Source organism: Triturus cristatus, chromosome 9, assembly GCF_964204655.1.
Source record: "Triturus cristatus chromosome 9, aTriCri1.1, whole genome shotgun sequence".
Lineage (NCBI taxonomy): Eukaryota > Metazoa > Chordata > Amphibia > Caudata > Salamandridae > Triturus > Triturus cristatus.
In genome coordinates, this window is record NC_140592.1 from 320,080,557 (window position 1) to 320,097,837 (window position 17,281).

The window sequence follows — 17,281 nt, forward strand, 5'->3', positions numbered from 1 at the left end:
TGTGTGTGTGTGTGTGTGTGTTTTTGTGTGTGTGTGTTTTTGTGTGTGTGTTTTTGTGTGTGTGTGTTTTTGTGTGTGTGTTTTTGTGTGTGTGTGTGTGTGTTTTTGTGTGTGTGTGTTTTTGTGTGTGTGTTTTTGTGTGTGTGTTTTTGTGTGTGTGTGTGTGTGTGTGTGTGTGTTTTTGTGTGTGTGTGTGTGTGTTTTTGTGTGGGTGTGTGTGTTTTTGTGTGGGTGTGTGTGTTTTTGTGTGGGTGTGTGTGTGTGTTTCTTTTTAATGTCCATGACTTCTGGTGTGAAACAAAGTGAACACCATCCATTTGTTGTTGTTGTAGTCACTTTATTCGATATAAAAACAATATCATAAAAGTATAATACAGTGCATATTAAACAATTTAAAACCCACTACAACAGTGACTTTGATCTATATACAATTTAAAAAAGAGAACAAAAGCAGTATCTATATACATACAGAATTTACACAGTCCCCCGTTACGTGATTTAATAAACAGTAGTATTCGTACAGAGTCAAGGGGATGGATAGTTAGCTTATAATTGGTACATCTGTAAGAAGCTTGCGTCTTATCCTCCATGCCCAGCCCAGATATTTAGCAGTCCCACAGATAACACTGGGGACTGATGTTTCGTAGGTCAAGATTCGCAACGCCACCCTGGAAGACCTAGTGCCTAAGTTGTTACAAACCGGTTTCAGCCATCTTGATCTTGGTTGCCTGTATGCCTGGCAGGCAAACATAAAATGGCCAATGGTCTCAATTGGGGAGGCACAGCCTGGGCAACCTTTTGGACTCGCGATTGCCTTACTCCAGCTGGATTGGAACTCATGGAGTGGAAGGGTACCATATCTCATTTTAAGATATAGTGACCTGTCTCCAGGAGATTCAATCAAATCCATAAAGGATTCCATACTGGGGGCAGGTTTCACATCCAGGTAATTCACAGTTAAAACGCCCCTCTGATTTCTTAGGATGTCAGTCGTGACCCATTCCCAATAGATCTTTTTTATCGTTGATTTAGGAGGAGGGAGCTGACTCTCCCAAGCCTCTTCCAGGCCTAACTTCTGCAACAGTTTTTTCAGATTCGATACCCAGGGAATCTTCCGCTCTGCTCCAAGTTTTAATAGCTCGTCCAGAGCAGAAGCGTAATGATGAAGTTCAGGGGACCTTCTGAGCCGTGTCCAATATAAAATAGGGCGAAGCTTAGCCACATTACTGATGTTATGTCTACCAAGATCGCTGCGGAGAGGAACTAGCGGGGTAGACAGAGGAAGCGAGACTAAGTCTCTGAAGAACTTATTCTCAGATTTAAGCAACTCTGTTAGGTTTTCAGAACCCCACAGTTCCGCCCCGTAGAGGGCCGCTGACATGGCCTTCCCCTCGTAGACCTGGACTGCTGCGGCTATTGGCCTACTATATGAGAGCCTCTGATGTTTCGCTATTGCCCCTGAGACTCTTTTATGGACAAGAAGCATTTTCGACAAATGAGGGGCCCATTTGAGCTTGTTGTTGACCCTCACTCCAAGATAATCAAAAGCCTCCACTAGCTCCAGTGTGGTGTCATTTAGCTTGATGTTGTTCCTAAAGTTTTTTGAGGGTGATAGCGTCATCAGCTTGGGTTTTGTTGTATTTATTTTCAGGCCCCTGATGTCGCAAAACTGGGAGAAACGGGACAACAATCTTTGGAGGCCCATAGGGCTTTTTGATATCAACAAAGTGTCGTCAGCGAAGAGCAGGGTAGGTGTTTTTTCCCCGCACAGGGTTGGGGCATCGGCCATGTCATCTCTCAAAAGGTCTGCCACCCCATTTATATAGAGCGAGAACAGGGTCGGGGCTAAAACACAACCCTGGCGCACCCCTTTCTCGACAGCTATCCTCTCTGTGAGCTGGCCCTGGTGTCCCCACCTGACTTTGGCAAAATTGCCTTCTTGGAGGCGTTTGAGAAGGTCCAGGATTAGGGGAGGGATGCCCAAATCGCACAGTACCTGCCACAGCTGTAATCGTGGGACCAGGTCAAAGGCTGTTTTTAAATCAATAAACGCCAAATACAGGCTGCCTTTTTCAATAGTAACAGATTTCCAGTATATAGTACAGAATCTGAAGACCTGGTCAATAGTACCAACTCCTTCCCTAAATCCTGCTTGATAATGACTCAAAATGCCCTCCTCATCAATCCAGGCCTTAATCCTGGTCAGGAGGACTCTGCCAACCACTTTTTGTATTACATCGATTAAACTAATCGGTCTGTAGTTGGCAGGGTCCTCCCTGTCCCCTTTCTTATAGATAGCCACCACCTCCGCCCCCTTCCACGAGTCCGGAGCTGGGTATCCTACAGCTAGGTTGTTTAAAGTCCGAAGGATGAATTCTGCCCAGAGGTCTTTATCATGGAGCAGAAGGTCGCCAGGGAGACCGTCCGGTCCAGCTGCCTTTCCCGGAGCGATCATATTGATCGCAGAGAGGACCTCTGTCAGCCCAAACTGGGCCTCTGGCTCCGAGGGTACCAAATACTCTAATACTGGGGTCTGCTCCTCTAGAGCCACTCTTTCCCTAAGTGAATAAAGATCAGAGAAATGTAGATGCCATTGGCTCCCCGTAATGTGATTCGGGATTGGATCGGCCCCTCCCCTGACGCTGTTGTTAATCAGACTCCAGAAAGGGGTTGAGTCTTTCAATAGGGCAGCGGCCTTTAGATCCTGCCAATGGGTTTCGTCCCACAAACCCTTCGCCATCCTTATGGCTTTATAATAAGTTTTCCGGGCATTGACTATGGATGACTGTTCCTTAGATTTTATAGCTCGAGAAAGGATCTGTCTCTTTTCCCTGCAGTCCTGTGAGAACCAAGGGTTTGCTGGCTTTGGGGGGGGGCGATTTTGATCCCCCCTTTTCATGTGACTCAAAAAAGTACCCCACCCTTGCCACAGTCTGTTGGTAAACTTTTAAGAAGTCATTGGGAGAGAGAGCCTGAGACGGACAGCCCGTGGGCATTTCCAAGGCTACAGTGGCTTCTTCTACTAGCCTTTTAATTTTACTCAGATCCATCTCTCGCTTAACTACCCTTGGACACTTAAGGCGCCTGTTACAGTTTGTCGGGACAACCTCTCTTGCCCCAGGCCTCTGCTTAATTGAGGGCTCAATGGAAGTGGTGACCGACTCGCCTGAGTTGCATGGACAGCGGGCTGTGGTCGCTCTCGCACCGATAGACCACTTCCATATCAATAAGATCCGGCCAGAGCTCGGTGCCCAACAAGATGTAATCGATGCGCGAGGGTACACCAGTTCTCGTGAAAGTAGGGGCTCCCAGGCCATCTGAGCGAGTTCGACCATTTGTCGCCCTCAGGTTAAACTCCAGAGTTAGAGCGTTAAATTGGAGAGCTCTCTTGGACCATTTCTTTATTGGCGGGAGAGAGAGTTGGGGTATGCCCTGCTTAGAGTCAACATCTCCAATGCCCAGGATGTCATCGCTGCTCAAGGGCTCAAAAGTACAGTTGAAATCCCCAGCAACGATGACATCCGCCTTGGTGATAATTGCTGTAAGTTCAGACTCGAGAGCTGTTATAGTGGAGCTTGCTTGTGCACCAGGAGTCCCTCTAGCATAGATGTTAAATATCTCAAGGGGGCGTTGTTGGTCAACCCCAATAATAGATCTATGCAGGAGATCGGAAGATGTAATTACATAACTCCTGACTGTCCAGTTCAAGCTGATGTTGACCCAGATTAAGAGGCCCCCCGAGGGTCGTCCTCGTATGGACCTGATTGCGGGGACAAAGAGGGTAATGAACCCAGATCTATGCAGGGGGACCAGGCTCCAGGTTTCCTGAAAGAGGATGACATTGAACTGATCAATGAAATCACTCCAGACAGGATCTATAAGGTTCCTCTTAAGCCCCGCGACATTCCATGATAAAAACTTAATGACTCCCGAGGGGATGGGCATTGAGGAAATCCCCACGTCCTCCACCATACTATCTTGGGACCCCTCGTCAGCTGCCATAGTATCAACCATTTCACCCAGATCATTAGGAGACAAGTGAGGAGCAGGAGTGGTATTCAGGACTGGCCCCTCGTTAGAATACAATGCAGGTGGGTGTGGAGGAATCTTGTGTGTAAATTGGATAGTCAATCCACCTGTCTTAGACCAGAGTCCCCGCCCTCCCTTAAATAGGTCCAAACGGGAGACCTGCGAATCTGAATTGAGGAATAAGCGGGAGGGGATGACCTGTACTCGAGCAATATTAAGTTTTCTGCTAATATAGGGTCCCCAAAGACAATCTCTACAGAATCAGTCGAAGCGTCTGCCCGAGATAACCTGTTTACCCTTGTGATATCCTCTCTAATAATCGATCTACACCCTCTGACATGTCTAAGCCAATGTATAGCTTTATTGTGTAATGAGTCACTGTTTTCAGTAACGCACCGTGATGGCAGTTTCGGTACGTGGGTCATGAAAACCGAGGACTTAGCCTTCGCAGGATGGAAAATAGGCGAATGGGCTGGTGTATGGAGTGATAGGTTATGATTACCCCGTCTAGGAAGTAGAAGAGAGCTGGAGGGGCACCTAGTGAGTAAGTTTACATTTCGTGCGTTTACTGGCTCAGAGCATCTGGTCATATCTGCATATGTCTTTGTAAGGCCATTTGTTCTGATAATATTATCCTCATTGTAAGCCCCCCCCATGTGCAGAATCAACATTTATTTTCGGGGGAATTAGCTTGGGCAGAGCACACTTCTTCCTAGGAGGGGCAGCCCCGGAAGATGGTAGAAGAGCGAGGGGAGTCGGGGAAGAAACTTGGCTTACTACAAGGCTCTCCACCCTCTTATTGAGATCCGCCAACAGCTCCTCTAATCTCTCAATTCTATCTAGAAGCGCCGCCAAAGTATCAACATCGGACCTGATAGAAGGCGCAGAATCCACAGTAGGCTTGGCTGTAAAAGTAGTGGGGTGAGATAGGTCAGGATCGAGGGGGGCCAACCTATTAGAACACAGAAGATGTTGAGGGGCAGAATCAGGAATGACTGGATCTACTTCTATGACACTCATAGTGCCCGTAGTATGTACAGGGATAACTTGGGAATCAGGGATTGTTATGATCGGGGCGGGAATTATGTTTTGTTGTTTAGACTGACGCTGGCTGTGAAACATAGATGGAATTGTGTTAAGAATCGGGGTGGTTTTAGCTGTCTGACCACCCGCCTGTCCGCCAGCCAAAGAATCCTCACAGTCATTAACAATCTCCTCAATTCTGGTGAGTACACAGTTCATGGCAGCATGAGTATTTTTCTTAGGTTTTTTTCCCTTTTTACTGCTGCCCATGAGACCTCCCTCAACAGCTTTCCTTTTACCCATAATAAAAGCCCAATACCGAGAGGAATGGACACAAACTGAAAGGCTACACACAAAACGTTTGCAGGGCACCTGCTCGTGGATGGATAAATTGCAATGTCACGGGCCCCCAAGGAGGGATGGAAAAATCCTTTAGACAGAACACAGTACCTTTGCCTCTTAGCTGGTTTGTAATCGTCCGTGACCTCGTGTTAGGGGGGTGGCTCGGCCCGGCCTCCTCTGGCCCCTGATGGCCACAGATGGCCCACCCTTTCCCGGGCTTAGCCCGGCGCAGTCCCGCGACGCGGGGGATGAGGTGGTTTAAAAGCCTCCAGGTGCGGGTGGTGGGCGGGAGCTTCCGGCCTCTGGAGCAAGTGTGCCTGGGAGTTGTAGTCTCCCTCCAGACCGTGGCCGCGAGGATGACAAGCGTGGCGGCGGGAGGGAGACACGGGCAAGACCAGGCTACAACGATGAAGGTTAGGTGCTGGGAGGCTGGGGGTCCGCACACAGGGCTCCGCGCTGCTTCGCTTTGTTAGATGGATTGTCCCCCATCCATTTAAAAGATATGCCAGCTAGACACAAAACGGTAGACCCAGACCTGCCCAACTGCCCTTTGTGCTTGTCGTTGGTACTTTAAATTCCCACTCAGTACACAACTTACGCTTTTTTTATGAGAAGATAATTAGGCCAATATGTGTTTCAAGTTACTCATTAAAATCAAATTATTGATTGCGTTAGACACAGATACGCTGCCACCATGGCTCAGTCACACACATACACGCGAGCGCGCACACAAGCAATGGCTAGACAAAGTAATCTTTGCAAGTGCGACGGCCTTAAGTCACAGTGCACAGGAGTAGGGTCGGATGAATGAGTGTGAGCAGAGCAGGCCTTGATGTCTGGCTGCGCAGGGCCCTTTCATGTGGCACAGAATGAACACAACTTGATTTACAACAAAATAAACCCGGAGCTCTGCACCAGGACTCCAGGCCATTCCCAGCATGTAACACACACACGTCCTGCTCGCCGTTTGCAGTGTTCGTTCAAGATTGATGAGAAATTCCGCATATGGCAAACATGCAACTAGAATTATCATAGCCAGAAGTTGTTTTGGAAAAAACTCACCTTTTTAATGGTTTTTATTTTTTGGGGGATCTCATTGACGTAATTCCAAGAAGCTCTTTACAGAGAATATTTGCAATTATTGATGTATTTATTTATAGCAACAAATATATCGATCAGGAATGGTGCACACCTTGTCACTTAGGACAATAGAGGGTTTGAGTGAATTACTAATACCAATGTGGTTATATCTGCTGTTAAGTGAGCTGTTTCATGAGGGTTAAAATCTAATAGGACAAACAGAAATCTGAATGTAGTAGAACACTACCTACCTACAACAGACCAGCGACGTGGGCAGCTGCCTCCTGCCTTGCAGTACACATACAAAATTAACATACTTACACTGTTCGGCTATTCACAAGTACCAGTGTAACACTCAAATACAGCAATAAGCCAAAGAAAGGTGTGACCAGTAAACATTTGCAAAGGGGTTTCCACAGCGCATCAACGCGTGTCGCTGCGTTTTACGTGACTTACATCCATTTGAGCTAGAAACAAAAATTGACATACGAGTAGCGGAAGCAGCATATGACTTAACGGTCAGAGCTGCCGACATTGGACATGGGGAAGGTTCCAATATCGGGGGAAGGCTTAACGTCCTGTGATTTTGGGCAAATCACTTAATCTCCCTGCGCCTATTCAAAAATGAATGTATCCCTGTGAAACGTAACTGTTGCTCATGTAAAGCGCTCCAAACTCTTCGGGTTGAGTTTGCGCTATATAAAACTGCAGCAAAAAATAGCATGCTAAAGCTGTCAGAATCCCTCCACCCCATTGATGCCATCATGACAGAATGTTACTATTACAACAGGTAGAGATGGAGGAGAAGGCGTCGCTGTTTGTAGTAGGGGCCGTCCTTTATCATCTGTTGTGTGCTCCCTTTTGCACTGGAGGTCCCATCTCCGATCTTCTAATGTTTCATCACTGCTGCCCTTAGTGTTCAGCCAGATGAAAGCGCCCCGTGTGTTAAGTGTTTTGTGTGCTGGACCTTGGGCCTGCATCTCTCTCCGCAGGGTTGGAAGCCCGTTTCCTCACACTGTTGACACGGCGCTATTTAAAACACAGCTGTTGGAGGGCGCAGTGCCCAAGCGCCTATGGAGAGTAAAGCAGGCAAGAGGTCGTGGCTTTGAAGCGGGTTCCATACAAGTGCAAACAGTTGTTTAATTGGCTAACAGAATCAATAAAGAGGAAGCTGCACAGAGCTCTCAGGTAAATGCTGACAGGCAGCTGAGGGTGCTGGTAGCCCTTCCGAGTGACAGCCAGCTGCCGCTGCGAGTGACGTCTGTGACCGGAAGCTGCTGAGCAACTTGTGGTAAATATAGTACGTAGTAATACTGATGGCGTGATCAGAATTGGCAGAGTGAGGAAGAGTTTGGGAGCGGCTCCAGATAATGAAGAGGATTTAAGAGGAAGCGGAAGAGAGTGAATGTCTTACTGCAGTCGACAACACGGTGTATAAATTCAAAAGTAACAATCCCAGTGGAGCGTGGCGCGCGCGCGCTTGGGCGGGGGAGCGGACCCTTTGAAGTACTCCCAAAAGGCGGATTGCATGGCGGCACGATGCGCGTGATTGTGCGCGTGCTAGCCATGCAATCCGCTTTTTGGGAGCACTTTTCAAACCCGCTTTCTATAGTCTCGCTTTGCGATCGCTTACGCGATAGCAAGGTCGAGACCTAAAAATGATGTCACTACACTGCTTTCTGTATGTCCTTCAAAACACCCTTGTGTGTAGTGCCTAACTCGTACTTCAAGGCCCTTGAGGAGGAACTCTGAACATTGCAGTGGGACGGGGCCCCTCACGCATTGCACTGTCCAAGCTCACAAGAGGGTGCTATGATGGGGGCATCACATTACCAGAGGTCCAAAAATACTATTGGGCAGCACTGCTGACTACCATTAACAGCAGGGTCTATCTCCTGCCGTAGGAGCCGGCATTCTACATGGATAGGATAGTGCTGTGTCCCAGGGGATACCTACACGCTCTATATGGGAAGGTCAATATGTGGCAACAAACTGGAGCCCGCACAGACTGTAGTGCACCTATGGCGGACTGCTCTGTCCGCCTTGGGATGGAAGAACGTCATTACGCAGGCAACCAGCTATGGGACACCAAAATTCTGAATGCCCTGCAGAAATTGCCAGGGTTTGATAAATGGGACCTCATAGGAATTTCTAGGATGGATGAAGTGTAGACACCGAGAGATGTTTTCCCGTGGACTGACCTGCAGTAGGAATGGTAACTGGCAACCACAGAGATATACTGATGCATTCAACTCCGACATGCTCTTAGGGTGGTGATACCCAAGGGGACTGACCTTCCGGAATCATCCTCGCTAGAGGATAGGTTTCTGGATGAGCACATGCCCAGAAAGACCACATCGCTGACCTATATAAAAAAAAAAATGTAAACCACAAATTAGTAAACCACACACCAGATGTCTTGGGCAGGGTCAGAGAACAATGGGAACGAAAACTGGAAAACGGCGAATGGGAGGAAGCCCTAGCGTCTCCCAGGGAAGTAGCCATATGTACAGGGTTCCGGATGGTCCAATTAAGTTTTACATCGCTCATACTATAACCACATGACAGTGGTTAAGATGGTGAGGCCAGAGATGCTCACTGCTTATGTGGATGTGGACAGACGGATACTTTCATACTTTTCCTGTGTGCATGACCGGCAACACAAAAAATCTGGACTGATGTAGTAGATTGCATCAGGGAGGTGAAGGAGTGGGGGGAGGGAGGGGTAACTATCTTAACTGACTGGTGTGTGCTGAATATTTGGGGAGATACAGATGCTGGCTGATCGCAACGAGCATGAATGACTTCGGGTCTGACAGTGGCAGAACATAGCAAAATCGTGGGGACCCGAGCAACCCCTGGGGTTGGAGGCCTGGAATCGTGACCTGTACTAGTGTATGATGGCAGAAAAAGTTACCTCTAAAGGAAGGGGATGTCTCTAGAAGTGGGGGGTAACCTCTGGAAAGACCGGAACTCCTATAGAGGCCACCTATGTATTTACCTGGTTCAGCCTGATGCTTTAAGTACACATCCCAAGACTAATATGATAATACTCAATGCTGAAGAAGAAGAATGGCGGTGAGTAAGAGGTAGAGATTGTTGATGCTTATGAACGGTGTTCACTACGTGACAGTGCTATGTTTTGAATGTGGTGCTACGTGCAAAATGTTAATAAAAATATATATTTTAATTAAAAAGAGCCATTTAGTGGTCACAAAGCCAGTGATTTAATGAATCGCATGTTTTACGATAGTTAAATGGCTTTTTACATCTAGCTCATCATACATTAAGATAACAAAATATTCTTGTAGAGACATACTAAAAGGTACGCTGGTGTAGAACAAGTCAGACTCTTGTAGAGCCTCCTCAATTTACGTGCCTGGTGTATTCCTAGATTTTTCGATAAACTGTTCCACTTGTATAATCTCGTATTTATATTCCAAAGAATATTTGGATATGAAGCCTCTAAATCATACCTATTGTATTGCTGTGAGGTTGTCATTTCAGGATATCATACAATCTAAACATAACAGAGCTAGCCAGAAGGGTTCAAAAGACGCTCTTCGTTAAAAACGCAAGTGGGTTATAACTTTCATTGAGAGTCTTTGGGCAGAATAGTTATTTTTTCTGTTTTGATTTTAAATGGATAAAAAAATAAACAGTAGTTTCTGGGATAGTGATTTTATAGGGAGCATATTTTGTTTAGTTTGCTAAAAAGTAGCAAACCAGATGTTCTGATCTTTACAAAGGGGGTGAGAGGGAGAGGGAATGAAGGAATATGAGTGGGTGAGGCCTAAGTAGGAGATGTGTATGTAGAAGCTAAGCAGGGATGGGGAGGATGGAATGAAAGGAGGTACTGAGAGGCAGGAGGCAGCTTTGAATCCGTTTAGCTGCCACAACTGTAACTTCAGTTTTCTGTTTTGAGACCTGACGTATGGGTTTTATTTTGTAGTTTGTCTTTTTTCACACATTTTAAATGCATTGTTCTTAAAAATGTAAATTTCCCCTGACTATATGTAGTCTGGTAGCCAATACCAAACTTTAACCTGGAGACTGGATTGTAAGAGGTTTGGATCAGAATCCGTCGTTATTAGACAGGCTGACGTGGAAAAAGGGGGGTTAAGACAAGTATCCCGGCAAGCAGTCAACAAAGTTGCCTTCAGTGCTAACGCCAGATGCCATACATGTATAGTGCCAGCTCTCGCATCCCTGTATGGTATAATCCAGCCTCTGATAGGTTTGGTTGCCTTAAGACCCCCTTCCTCGTTAATTGTGCCCACCGCTGACCAGGTTTGATATGTTGCACTGCACTTCACATATCCCTTCCGTTCTGCCTAATAGATATGTTTAAGAATTAGGTATTCACCCCATATCTCTATAACTAAAAACTGTTAGATATGTTCCCTAGGTGGCAAAAGCGTTTCTATGCTATTGGCCGGTTCTGTAATTTGATTGAAATGTTACACATGTCTTGCTAATAAAATTATATTAAGTTTTTTTGAGTTGGTACTGTTTTATAAATACAAATAAAACGCTATTTATTTTAATTAGTTTTTTTAAAGCCATCCAAGCTGCAATTAAAGTGAGAGTGATTCTATTCATGTTAGAGAGAACAGTTCACATAGTACAGAGTTAATGGCTTGTCCTTCCTGTTGACAGCAAGCTGTCCAGCTCTCCAAAAGCTGCCTTCACAAAGCAGAAATTGTGGTTTGCAGAGTGGATGCAAATTTAGTATGTCGGTAACCTGGACTTGGTTATATTTGTTTAGATTACCTATTCATTTCTTGCTTTGCGGTGGGAATATGCTGATATCTCACATCTTGTAGACTCATACAAGTAAAGACTCCTCGATCATTGTAGTTTGCCATTATCATTCCGTGATGTAATGCTGTCCGTAATAATGAATTTCTAGCAAAGTATTCCTGAAAGATTTGTTTTGGAAACTGATTGTCAACTGCATAACGTGATGCTAACCCCTTTGGTCCTTCAAAACTAGCGGTGTTGTAGGAAAGTGCCTCTTCTTGCATGGTTACCCCCCACTTTTTGCCTGACCTCAGATGCAACCTGACTTGATGTGCCCTGGGTCCCTGCCAATCGGGTTCCCAGGGCCTGTGTTCTTTCCCAAAACTGTACCTCTGTACCCACAATTGGCACATCTTTGGGCACAAGTAAGCCCCTTGTAAAAGGTACCATGGGTACCAAGTGCACTGGGACCAGGGAAGGCCTCTAAGGGGTACAGCACCTATTGTGCCACCCTTAGAGGCCCTGTACCTTAACAGCCACACACTGCCTTTGCAGGCTTCATGTTTTGGTGCTGAGAAGAGTGAAGAGTTGACACGGCACACATACCTGTGTGCCATGCCTACAACCCACTGCCTGAGGCCTAGGTAAGCCACCCCTCTAGCAGGGTGCACTAGCCCTCAGGTGAGGGTACAGTGGCATGACCCCTGTACCCTTGCAGCGTTTAAGTACATTCTTAGACGTAAGTGTAGTAAATGGTCATTACAAACTCCGCTGCTTGATAATGGCTTTACTAAAACCTGGGAAGTTTGGTAGCAAAATTCTTGGCACATTAAACCCACACTGCTGCCAGTGTGGGATGTAATGAAAAATGCACTCATAGGGCAACTTAGAGAAGCCCCCTGAAAAATGACCATCCATGGTGTGGTCCTTGAATGGTTGCCTGTCATTTGCCACCACCAGACAAGTTTCTGGACCCTTGTCTAGAGAGCCTCTGCTCTCTAGGTCCAGAAACAAAGTTCGTCCTGGGCAGAGGTATCGTGCCTCCTCCCCCAGGATGGGCTGGGGCCACGAAGGGGAAGCTTCATAGGCCTGCTGCCTTTCGAAGCTGTCCCTGCCTTTTTCTGCCCCTAGCAACTGTTTCCCACCGGTTCTGCCCCCCACTTTGGGCTGGAGAATCTGCATGAAAACCAAGCTAGGAAGAGAGATGTGCCTACCTATGCCAACCCCAAACCTCAGGTGGGGGAGGCGAGGGGAAGCAAACATCTCAGTCCCCTCCATCTTGAAAATGAGGGTACTCAACCAATTAGGGAGAGGCTCATGTCCCCTCCCACTGGATGGAGGGTGGCATAATAGGGGGAGTGCCCACCCCACGGAAGGGACTCATTGGTCCTAACCTGCACACACCTTTTAACACCCCTAAATTTAGTTTTTATGGCAACCATTAACTTTGCCTCTTTATATTTGAGGAAGAAAGAAGGACCGAAGAGCTGTGCTGACCCAGGAAGAAAAGGGCAACTACTGCTTTGGCCCCCAGCCCTACCGGCCTGTCCCGTCTCCAACCTGCCTACAGGCAAGAACCCGGCGTGTCCAGCAGCCAGCAGCATCCCAAAACCCAGAGGACCTGCCCTGCAACCATCTTACTGACTCTGTCTCCCATGAGCACTGGACTTGCTCAAGCAAAGACTCACCCACAGAATCCGTATCTCGGTGGCTCTGCGATTCTGCACCCGACGCCCACAACCCGAGTTAGAGTGGCCAAACACCAAGAGGTCTCCCCAACGATCTTGACCTGGGACATGGTGATCCACAACCTCCCTCAAGCCTCAAGATGACACCTGCAGCCTCAACCTGAAGGGTACCCCCGACTGCGACTGGAGCTGGTAAGAAGAACACCCCCCCCCCCCCCCCCCCTGCACATGACACCCCACAGACTTGGGTGGCCCAACAGACTGTGTCCAGGCATCCCCCATGAACCTAACTTACCTCTCCAGGCGGTGGTCTCCTTCAGGAAGTCTACCTGCTTGAGCCTACAGCAACTTTGCAGAACTGAAGGTCTCTATTGAAACTACAGGGTCCACAACTTCCTCTTGGCACACTGCACCTGGCTGTCTCTGTGCCGCTAGTGGTGCAGCTCCTGTGTTGATTGTTGGCACCTGCAGTGCTGACCTTAACCCCAGGATCTTTGCTCCCACACAGTGGCCTGCTCTTGAGCAGTCCCTAACCGAAGGTCCCCTTAGCCCCATGGCTAACATTGGGCCCCTGCACTCTGAACCCAGCCGCCCCAGTACTGGTGGTGGGCCAACTTAAGTGCCTACCTAGACCTTGGGGAACATTGGCCCTAATACTCATAACTCCCACTCGTGAGACATTTACTTTACCTGTGAAACCAATAACCATTTTTCTCCCATTAGAACCCATGTTATGAGACTTTGGGCCTAAAATGTTCCAAGTGTTGAATTGATGTTAGTATGGAGAAAGGATAACTAAACTTCAAAGTCTAAAAAGTCTTACTTACCTTTTATTGTGAAATCCCTCGTGTGGTATCCAGGCATACCACCCCAAGTAGTCAATGTAATCTGAAAGTAATCAAAAAGTATTCTAAAAGTAATTACAGTATAATTTAAGCTGCTTTTTGAAGTCATACCAGCCTTTAACAATTGCAAATCCATTCCCAATTGCATTTCTGTTTAAGGGTTTGTAATTGAGAGTACATTTTACCTACCTGCACCAAGTCCTGCTTGGTTCTTGAAATAAAATACAAGTATACCTTTTTAGGGCTCGCCTAGGCAGGGCTTGCACTGTCTATTCACATATCCTGAATACAGCATGTCTTGAAGAAAGTTCCACCTACTTCCCGCCCATCTTTTTAATTGTCTCCTGTCCCTCTCCTTTGTAAATGGAGGCTTTTCATTGGTTATTAGGCCTTGTGGTCCCTCTTTAGTAACTCCCTGTCTCTTTTTGTAACCTCCCATGAGGACACACCCTATTTCATGTGTTACGCCCGAAGTTTTAATTACAACCTCAAGGCACTATTTTCTTGAAGGCCTTCAAACAGGACACTCACTTGGTCAACAAGATTAGCAGTGATTACTTTACTCACTAGCACATCTCACATTTATATTAGACCTTTTATAAATTTCCCTTCATCAGCTCCACATAGATTTCAACCTAAACCGAAATTAATATAATTATTCTTTTGTCACATTTCAAAGCTACTAATTGTATGTATTGAATGTACTGTGGTACTGTCATCCATGCAGTGCATTATGGGTAGCGTGGATTTATCATATCTTCAAAATTTATCACGATCACTAGGGACATCTAGGCGCAGCTTGCGGTACTGCACCTACACATTTCTCATTTATATTAGACCTTCTATACATTTCCCTTCATCAGCTCCACATAGAGTACAACCTAATCTGGAATTAATGTAATAATTGTTTTGTCACATTTCAAAGCTATTATTTGTATATATGGACATAGCTATTTGAATGTACTCATGGTGCCGTCTTGCCTGCAATGGATTATGAGAGTACCATATGTGACCAAAAGTTTGTGATGCTCACTAGGGACCTCTAGGTGCAGCTTGCGGTACTGGCAGTGCTTGTGCCTAGCTCATTAGGGACCTCTAGGAGCAGCTTGCGGAACTGCACCTACTACATCTCACATTTATATTAGACCTTCTATACATCTCCCTTCATCAGCTCCACATAGAGTACAACCTAACCTAATCCTGAATTAATATAATTCTTTTGTCACATTTCAAAGCTATTATTTGTATATATGGACATAGCTATTTGAATGTACTCGTGGCATTGTCTTGCATGCAATGCATTATGGGTTGGGTGGATTTACCATATCTTCAAAGTTTATCATGCTCACTAGGGTCCTCTATGAGCAGCTTGCGGTGCTGCACCTAGACGAGCAGTGCTGGTGCCTTGCTCACTAGGGACTTCTAGGAACAGCTTGCGATACTGCAACTAGACTTGCAGTGCTGGTACCGTGCTCACTAGTGAGCTCTAGGAGCAGCTTGCAGTACTGCACTGAGACATATAATGCTGGTTCCTGGCTCACTATTTAATCAATTGCAATGCATTAGGTCTAGCATTACTGAAAGTATGAGCTATTGGTGTTGCATTATTATTTGCAACACCAATACCTCAAACTACCAGTAATGCGAAACTTATTGCATTGCAAATGCTTGTTTATACTTACCCAGTTGGTCTGGGTTCTGTCTGAGTGTGTGTAATCAGTCATTGAGTGAGTGAATGCAATAAATGCTTCACACCCTCTGGATAAGCCTAACTGCTTGCCCACACTACCACAAAGAGAGGTGTTAGTACTTATCTAATTTAGCCTCTGCTCTACCTCTGGGGACTCCCTGGACTCTGTGCACCCTACACCTTACTTTGTTATAGTATTTACAGAGCAAGATTTCTACAGATGTATCTTAAAATTGTGCTCAGATAATAGGTTTTGTGTAGATATATTTGCTCTCTTTCATGAGATATTGTGGGAATTTATTATCAAAAGTTGTTGAGCATATTCTTAAAAAAAAAATATTCTTGATTAGTTGTTTTGGAGGTTTATCTTGTATCTATGCAATGTAAGATTGGCCTGATATCAGTTTCCCTTACATTTTAGCATATATAACGTGATGCTCAGACACAAGTCTGCTACCTTCTCCCTCCATCTACATACCATTTGCTTATTTGTGAATAATTGAAATACTTACAGTGAAACGTTGCATTTTTTTTTAGATCAGAAGACTGCCTGTTCAAACCTTTATATTCTTCAGCGATTGGGAGCTGACCTACCTAGTTCACCCACGTCCTCAGCCTCTTCTCATGCCCCAAGTGAGCGACGGGCCCCCAATGCAATGTGTATTTGTCAAACCATGGAAGTGGGGAAGTATGGCAAGATTGCAAATCTGGATGGAGGACGAGGGGTGCTGCTGGAACCGTTCATCCACCAGGTGGGCGGGCACAGCAGCATGATGCGGTATGATGACCACACGGTCTGCAAGCCCCTCATTTCCAGAGAGCAGCGCTTCTACGAGTCTCTTCCGCCTGAGATGAAAGAGTTCACTCCAGAATACAAAGGTGATGTATGACTCGTATGCAGCAGTGCTAATTTTTAGGTAGAATAGATATTAAAATAAGTAAAGCTGTGGTGAAAAAGTTTATGTTGCATGATTTGAAACATGAAAATTAAGAACAAGGCAACAAGTCAAGAGACATAGTGCTATTAGATCCCCAATGCCTAAGAGGACTAAACAGAGCTACAGAAGTGCTGTAAAAGACTTCAGAGTGATGTGTCAATTGTAGTGCTAACTTCAAACTCTGTTTTTGGCAGGTGTGGTGTCTGTGTGCTTTGAGGGAGACAGTGATGGTTACATTAACCTAGTAGCCTACCCTTATGTAGAAAGTGAAAATGTGGATCAGGAAGTTACACCTGAGAGGGACCAACCACGACGCAAACATTCACGAAGGAGCTTTCATCGATCCGGTAGTTCCACTGAGCACAAGGATGAAAAACAGGGACTATCAGTTGAAAACACAGAGAGGTAAGGATAATGAACCTTGACTGGAAGGGGTAGAACAGTAAATAAGACATTTTAAACCAGTTGGGTGAAGTAATATGTGATCTGTCAGCTATATTCTCAGTTGTTGTTGGGCAAGGGTCCTAAAAACCACTCTGGATAAGACAACAAGGCCAGTTGGTCTGGTTAGCACTGAAAGGTGTTCACAGATGATTTAACAGAAGAGCAGCTGATCACTGTATGTAAGTAATCAGTATGAGAAGTTTTCATATGTCTGCTGCAAAAGAAAAAGGTTTGATTAGAAGGAAAGACTGCATGGCTACTTATATTTGTTTGGGAGCCAGTAAAATTTTGATTTTATCATGATTGTTTCTTTACTCAGTAGAACATAATGTAAACTCAAAATTTTTTCAAGTGAAATACAAAGAATTGTAATGGCAAAAATTTTACATTTGTAAGTTATGTTAGAAAAATCGTGATACTGGGCTTTGATCCTTTCAGTCAGCTGCAGGAAGTTTTTAT

General features: G+C 45.7%; 1 protein-coding gene across 4 annotated transcripts in view; it reads left to right on the forward strand.

Moving 5' to 3' along the window:
- IP6K1 (inositol hexakisphosphate kinase 1) overlaps positions 1-17,281 on the forward strand; it is a 293,451-nt gene that overhangs the window by 191,037 nt on the left and 85,133 nt on the right. For 2 of the 4 annotated variants that reach the window (XM_085625031.1, XM_085625034.1), the window contains 2 exons: positions 15,978-16,319; positions 16,573-16,783. In XM_085625031.1, the coding sequence (XP_085481157.1) occupies positions 15,978-16,319; positions 16,573-16,783 (553 nt within the window). Of the gene's footprint in view, positions 1-12,683; positions 13,098-15,977; positions 16,320-16,572; positions 16,784-17,281 lie in introns of all 4 variants that reach the window. The other 2 variants (XM_085625033.1, XM_085625032.1) reach the window with 2 other exon arrangements.